This window comes from Momordica charantia (assembly GCF_013281855.1).
Source record: "Momordica charantia cultivar OHB3-1 chromosome 4 unlocalized genomic scaffold, Mcharantia_2.0 BLBB01000004.1, whole genome shotgun sequence".
Classification (NCBI taxonomy): domain Eukaryota; kingdom Viridiplantae; phylum Streptophyta; class Magnoliopsida; order Cucurbitales; family Cucurbitaceae; genus Momordica; species Momordica charantia.
Window position 1 is genome coordinate 1,617,050 of NW_028275162.1, and position 8,067 is coordinate 1,625,116.

An 8,067-nucleotide genomic window follows, 5' to 3' on the forward strand; every position below is an offset into this window, starting at 1 on the left:
ACGGTTGGTAATATAATATAGGAAAATTAAATTTGGGAGAGTTTTCTTCATCACCAAGAATATTCCCATTTCTACCCTTAAGACTTTACCGTTCCAAAACATATATACATATAGAAAAAATAACCAATGAATTCGACATATATAATAAGGAAAGAAAAGAAAAGGAAAAGGGGCAAAGACCATAAAAGAAAAAGCCAAAGAGAAAAAAACACACAAAATGAACCTCTATTCATTTCTTAGAGTAGAGATATGAAAAACTGTCTTTGCAGCGTAGTATCGCTCTCTAAATGCTGGGTCTACTGTTGTTCTTCATAGTTCCAACCTAGATAAGGCTTTTTTATGCCCTTTTTTTAGGTTGGGTTGCTGGATACGGGATCCTCGTAGTAGGCGCGACCCCGTCAACCCAAGCTTCATTCGACGTTCAGTCCCTTCTCCTCGATCCTGTATTGATCCACGACCATTCTTGGTATCCTTTGGTGGATATCCCACATGAAATTCGCGATGAGGGTTCCAAACCTCCTCGAGACCACGTTGATATTTTAGAAAAAGGTGGGCTTGGGCACAAGCTCAACTTCTTCGATTAGGCTACCACCCGGGGCTTGGTTTAGCTGAGGATGAGATTTGCTACCCGATGAGTCTCCCTACGCTATTAGGCACCTTTGGTCTAGGCTTTGACCCCAAAGTCCACTTTGAATTGAGAACGTCCGGAAATTCAGGCTCACCATCCGTCTGCATAGTGTCGGCCCCAACCTGGGAGACAAGGATCCTAGACTAAGTCTCAAACACGCTTTCTAGGTTTGTCTTGTGTCTCTGTAACAAATGGTCCATTTATTTTTTTATTGATGGGCGAACAACAGTTAGACAGTATAAAAAGAGAGGTGATTTTTCCCACATCTTTTTCTTCAGCCTCTAAGGTTTTATTTATTTATTTATTTGTTTTTATTTTTTTAATGAGTAATATAAATAATACATAGATATAAGATTTGTTGAATAGTTTTTTTTTTGGACCAAAATTTGTTGAAAAATTGAAAATTGAAAAACAAAGGAGAGGATGAATGTGGATATGTCCGCTCCTGGTCAGATCCAGTTGTAAAAGAGCGAGGATCGGTCCAAATATGTCTTTTCCACTATCTGTCGGTGCCTCGCTTTTTTTTTTCCCTCTTCTTTTTCTTTTTTCCAATTTAATAATTTGAAATTTGTTATGTTAAAAAAATGATTTACAAATTCAACCTATTAACTTTTTTTTTTTAAATTCATATGACCAAGCTTCTTTAAATGGAAACTTTAAATAACCATAGCTTCTTTAAATGGAAACTCTAATGACCATAGCGTCATTGTTAAATTTAAATTATGTTTTGGAGTAACTTAATTTACTATTTTAGTGTTTGCATGAGATTGGACAATCTCTCATCTACATTTGTTGCTGTACTAAACGAAATTACTATTTTAATCTTATAAATTTAAAATTTTCAATTTGATTTTTATAATTTAATTAAATCTCACGATATTCTTTTTATGTTTCACAAAATTTTTTAACACATTTTCCTTAGGCATGTGCTAATCATCTCTTCCTACAACATCTGGAGTATTACAAATAAAATCTAGCGATACATGTGACCTTCTCCTATTTAAACATGTGTGTCAAAACCTTAACTCGGGCGTCCCAAAGACAGAAAGTAGGATCTGTGACAAAGTGAGTAGAGCTCAACTTGATTCAGGCTAGAAAAAATTCTACCAACAGTTGTTTTCAGTGAAGGGGTGAGCAGTTCCTGAGGAATGAAACCGCCTTACCGAGTTTACAAGGTTAGATAACGAACTTGAAACGCATAACCCGAGCGGCCAACGAGCAAGTGGTTAGTGGCCAATAGCTTCCTAGTTGATGGCATTTCTCTTCACGGCAGAACAAGTACTTTAGGAAAAGAACTATCACCCTTGTTACCAGGAATAGAAAATACAAGAAGTCTACACATTCAAAGACCAAAGCGCACACTTGAAAGCACTTTGAAAGCACTTTGAAAGTGTCAACAAGTGTGCAGAAAGGCGAAGTTCTACATTTTTCACTCTACACAATTTCTTGCCTTCCAATTGAATTTGACTCGATACTAGCTCAGATTTATTACTAACTTAGGCCACGTTTACTTAACCGTAATCGTAATGGGAAACAATCGTAATGAAATCAATCGGAATCGTAATGTTATTCCATTGATGTTATTTACCAGAAATCTTCTGGAATCGTAATCAGAATTCCTTTGATGTTGTTTACTAAAACTGTTTGGAATCGGAATCAGAATAAGATATATGACAATTACTAATATACCCCTTTCTCCTTTTTAGTCAATTACAAATATATTATTGTGCTAATTTTTTTTAAAATTACAATAATAATAAATTTTAATTTAATTTATTAATGATAGTAAATATTTCTTATTATAACAATTTATCTAATATTAATACATAATGAATAATTAAAATAAAATATACATCAAATAAAAAAAAATTTATTACAACAACCAAACTTTAATAAAACATATTATTAAGTTTTATTATTCTAATATTTATTTAAAAAATTTATTGATATTAATTAATATTAATATTATATAAAAAAATCACATCAACTAATAAAAATTGGAGTATAAATGGAGAAGAAATTATAAAAGTATAAAAAAATTAATTAAAAATTGTATGGATCTAACCCATAGATAAGAGAGAAAGAGTAAAAGTAGTACATTAATTATAATATAATGTGGGGTCAACGAAATAAGAAATGAAAATGAGATTGATGGAGTTGTAGGAATGTAATGGGATGACACCTTTTCATTGAGGTGGATCCCACCATTTGATTATATTCTTACAATTTGGTAAATACCATAAAAAGGAATCAAAGTTTTTATTACGATTCATTGATTACAGGTAAGTAAACGGGACCTTAAACTTTAGAGTATACGTGACCAAACATCACATTGATACAAATTCATGGATGTAGGTGTAATAGAATACATGTCAGAAGTACATAGAACAGAAGATAATGTGCGATCTCATAAAAAAAACACGCATCAACAAAACATATTATATTGGAATTTCGAGATATTTACTAATAAATTAAAAGGAAAATTTTTAAAACTTGATGACTAAATTAAAATCAAATACAAAGTATAGTAGTAAAGTAAGTAGTAAGTGGTTTTCTTACCTCTGCTGAGGACGCGGTGTGTAACTTTCTGCAACTCAGTACGGCTCAAAAATTTGCCAATTACTGTCCCGCAGAAAAGAAAAATTATTTTTTGACAACTGGGTTTTCTCAGGCATTGCGTTGGGAACCCAAATCAATAAAGAAACTTGAAAAGGCCACAGGGGGCAGTAGATTTGATTTGGTTTGATTTGATTATATCAATTTCACATCCCTCCATTTCAAATTGGGTGTCGATTTCTAATCCCAACACGCCCCCCTTTGCCCTTTGGAAGCCTCTCATTCCCTTCTTCTCACCGACATATCCAAAGCCAAAGCCAAAGCCAAAGCCAAAGCCAGTCAAAAGAAAGCTCAAAGCCAAAGATTCCAAGTTTTAAAACATAACTTAGCCACGAAGAACCAAACCCCAGAGGGAAGAGAGACTTTTTGCTTCATTCATTTCCAATTCTTGGATTTCTGTTCCATTTCTGCCTTTCCCTCGACTTCTCTCTCAAGAAACAGAGAGAGGGACAGAATGGGAGAGGTTAGATTCTTATGTTTACTCACTTTCTTGTTCTTGGCGGTGAGCTTGAGCTGCATCAATGGCGAAGACCCGTATAGGTTTTTCACCTGGAACATCACATATGGCGACATATGGCCTCTCGGAGTGAAGCAACAGGTATCATTTTTCTGCATCTATACGACACCCATTTCTTGTTTTCCTTCAATGATGTAATAAGAAGAATCTATTGTCTTGTCTTGTTTCTTCCTCTTTTTTTTTTCAGGGTATTTTGATAAATGGGCAATTTCCAGGACCTCAGATCGAGTCAGTTACTAATGAGAACTTGATTATCAATGTCTTCAATAGTTTGGATGAGCCTTTCCTGATCTCTTGGTTGGTTTTCTTCTACCTTCTTCCATTTGGTTCATAACTTGTATGAAGAAATGCCCCGTTCACTATTTTGTGTAATTTGGAGTTCTTTTCACTGGATAGCAAGATGCATAATCAGCCAATTTTGTTGTTAATCTATCCTTTTATCTGTATGATGTTTGATATTTTGATTATATATTTTATTGGATTGAGTTTTTATTATGGACTTTTCCATGTTGGAAGATGGGTCACTGACGTGTGTTTGAAAATAGGTGCAATAGAATTGAATTTGATCATTAATAGAATGCACACTATTATAAAGAGTTACTCGTGCAGTCAAATTATTACTATATAAAATGTAATGTTGGTGGTTGGGAAGGCGAATTTAATTGCTCCAGGTGGAGACAAAAAGTGGGGCTGACAGAACGGTGTCGTTTAACCTCAGTATCATTCTATTTCTTTGTTATAATTAAATGTTGGAAAGTTCTCTTTTTATCTGGATTTAATCAAGTAATTGAGCCGAAACGAGTATAAGTCAGTGGTAATTGAAATGTACCTCCAATCATGAGATTGTGAGTTCAATCCCCTACCTTCACACGTTGTACTAAAAAAATCAAGAAATTGAACCGCACATTAACAAATAACAACTCTCTAAGTTTATTTGATATCTTTTAGACTATTGCGGCTTGGCTTGGTTTGAACATTTTCGGGACTAGACTTCGGGTATTTTATTTACTTGATTTGGGTAATTTTATTAGGTGGTCTTTTAACGATATTCTAACTTCCACTGGTAAAGTTATTGAACAAGACCGCTACAACGTGACTGTTTTCTAATAACCGGCTGATGCAGCTGCAAAATCTATATGCCCTTAATAATCATTAGATGCATACTTAAAATACTTTTCTTTCATATATGTAATAGTTTAGTGTGGCAACCTCCTCCTATAATATCTTCTCCTCAAGGTAAAAGGGGGTAAAATATAGATTTTTCTTGTAAATGTTTTAAATCAGCAGCTGAAACTGAAAGCGATGTCCTTTGACCTTTTGCTGTAAATGGAGTGAATTCGGTGTAAACTGAAAAAACTGAACAATTTTGCACCTTGATTGTTGTGTAGGAATGGGATTCAACAGAGAAGGAACTCTTGGCAGGATGGAGTTTATGGCACAAACTGTCCCATCCCGCCAGGACAGAATTTCACTTATGTTCTCCAAGTGAAAGATCAGATCGGCAGCTACTTTTACTTCCCTTCCTTGGCCTTCCACAAGGCCGCTGGTGCCTTCGGTGGTTTCAAAATCTTGAGCCGCTCTATAATTCCTGTCCCTTTCCCTCCTCCTGCCGGAGAATTCACTGTTCTGGCCGGCGACTGGTACTCCAAAAACCACACCGTAAGCTTTGTTTTCTCTCTAAACATCTCGCAAGTCATGCTGAAGTCTCTTAATTAACGGCAGTTTAATCAAAACCCTTGTAGGATTTGAGAGCCATTTTAGATGGTGGCAGTGATCTTCCCTTTCCTGATGGGCTTCTCATCAATGGTCGTGCTTCAAATGGAAACACTTTTACTGTTGAACAAGGTGTTACATTTACCGTAACTCATTAGCTTCAGTTTTTAAGTTTTTAGACTCAAGATTGGTTTGTTTTGGTTCTTATGAAGGGAACTTTAAATGATGCTAATGGGCTAATGATTTAAGCGTTGTTATGCAGGTAAGACTTACAGGTTTCGAATATCAAATGTGGGGCTTACAACTGCCATAAATTTCAGAATACAAGGCCACAAAATGCTGCTGGTTGAGGTTGAAGGAACTCATACCCTTCAGAACATTTATGATTCCCTTGATATTCATCTGGGGCAGTCCTACTCCGTCTTGGTCACTGCCGACCAGCCGCAGCAGGATTACTACATTGTCGTTTCTACCCGTTTTACCTCCCAAGTTCTCACAACCACCTCCATCCTTCATTACAGTAACTCAGCAGCAAGTGTCTCTGGTCCTCCTCCTGGTGGACCGACCATTCAAATCGATTGGTCGCTCGAACAAGCCCGATCTCTCAGGTATCTACCTTTGTTATTGATCCCTGTTTATTTGCTAATGCACATGATTGTAAGTCCTGATGTATGCTGCTTCATTTGTTTTCTCAAACTAGATGTTTGGTTCTGTTTTTATGAACTCTGCATTCATGCTCTGCAAAAAATAGTAAGGATACATAGATTTTTCCTTTCTAGCCTTTAGTGTGAAACTATCCTAAAAGCTAATTCTATGAACATATCATGGACTGAAATTTACACCTTGAAAATTGACAAGAAGGAACAAGATCAAGTTTCTTACTGTAATCTAGTTGTTGAAAGCATAATTTAATATGCTTATTGAACTACTGTTCTGCCATGCCCTTCTTACTCTGACTATTTATCAAACCAGACGAAATCTGACTGCAAACGGCCCGAGACCGAATCCTCAAGGTTCTTATCATTACGGAATAATTAATGTCACTCATACAATAAGGCTTCAAAGCACTGCTCCAATCATTAATGGGAAGCAGAGATATGCTGTGAATAGTGTGTCCTTCATTCCAGCTGATACCCCTCTCAAACTTGCTGACTATTTCAAGATCTCTGGTGTGTTCTCTCTTGGAAGTATCTCCGACTACCCAACTGGTGGTGGGGGTTACCTTCAGACTTCTGTCATGGCTGCTAATTTTAGAGGCTATGCTGAGGTTGTGTTTGAGAATCCTGAAGATGCCATGCAGTCATGGCACGTTGATGGACACAATTTCTTTGTCGTGGGGTAAGTTTCTTTATGCTCGTATCACAACCTTTTCGAAAACCCGATATGGTAATCCTTGTGCTTCTCATGGTTCAAAGTTCACTCCTCTGTTGTGCAACAGGATGGATGGAGGGCAGTGGACACCTGCTAGCAGATTGACTTACAATTTACGAGACACGATCTCTCGCTGTACTGTCCAGGTAGTGGTCTAATTTATCAGCTGATCTTGACTTGTTTTCATGATTAGAGAATCGAAAAATTTCGGTTTAGCTTCGTTCGTGGTTCAAGTTATCTTTGGTTCTTAAACAAATTTCTATCCAACTTTAGGTGTATCCACAGTCATGGACTGCAGTTTACATGCCTCTGGACAATGTGGGGATGTGGAACATAAGGTCTGAGAACTGGGCTCGCCAGTACTTGGGGCAGCAGCTGTATCTTCGTGTATATTCGCCAGTAAATTCATGGAGAGATGAATATCCAATCCCGAGAAATGCTCTTCGATGTGGTAGAGCAATCGGTCTCTAACACTCGACCTTCATGAAGCAACAACAGTTCAGATCAGTAAACAATCTCATCAAGGATTTAGGAGATTTTCTCTGTAAAACATGTGTTAGTCTTGGTTCAACTCGAGCCATGCGTCGATCTTTGAGTCATGATTCTTGCTAGTTTCTCTTAGTTTTCAAAAGTTTAGAACTCCAATCTTTCCAGAGAAAGAACACAATGCTGTAGAATCCATGGCTTAATACCATTGATGTGTTGAAAGAAACCAGAAACACATCGAGAACCTCATGACTTGCAATATTGACCTCCTCATATCAATATATGAATTTGATTTTCGTTATATATAATAGTTTTTTTTCCTACCTTCAAATGAAAGAAAATACAAGAAACTTATAATTGTATTTTTGGGTTTAATTGAGTATTTGAAGAATTGAAAGAAATGGTGCATGTCCAAACAGTGGGAGTACCTTAAATTATTGCTCTTGCCAGTGGGGTTCCGAAATGAAGCATGGTCTCTTAGATGCATTATTGGAAGGCAAATAAATGCTACAAAATGAGGAGAAAGTAAAATATTCATAACAAATAAGCCTTTTATCTTTTATATTTATAAGTAAGTTAAAAATTAGTATTATTAATGTTAGGTTTAAATTGGTGATATTTTGTTGATTTTTTTGCAATAATATGAAAATGTAGATTTATCCCTTATGTCAGTGTCAAACCCATAAATGTATAGAAATGTCTACATATCGAAGAAAATTTAAAACTTTGTTTACTA

The 8,067-nt window shown here is 36.0% G+C and overlaps 1 protein-coding gene across 2 annotated transcripts; it reads left to right on the forward strand.

Moving 5' to 3' along the window:
• Window positions 1–3,291: 3,291 nt before the first annotated feature.
• LOC111007875 (L-ascorbate oxidase homolog) lies at window positions 3,292–7,639 on the forward strand. 2 transcript variants are annotated; one of them, XM_022280407.2, is made up of 8 exons: window positions 3,298–3,842; window positions 3,949–4,058; window positions 5,150–5,420; window positions 5,504–5,606; window positions 5,737–6,082; window positions 6,447–6,812; window positions 6,913–6,991; window positions 7,119–7,639. In XM_022280407.2, the coding sequence occupies exons 1-8, from the start codon at window positions 3,699–3,701 to the stop codon at window positions 7,314–7,316; spliced, it is 1,617 nt and encodes a 538-aa protein (XP_022136099.1). In that variant the 5' UTR covers window positions 3,298–3,698; the 3' UTR covers window positions 7,317–7,639. The 2 variants fall into 2 exon arrangements, with proteins under 2 accessions (XP_087978938.1, XP_022136099.1); XM_088122812.1 differs by lacking the exons at window positions 6,913–6,991; window positions 7,119–7,639 and having other exon boundaries at window positions 3,292–3,842; window positions 6,447–6,816.
• The last annotated feature ends 428 nt before the right edge of the window (window positions 7,640–8,067 follow it).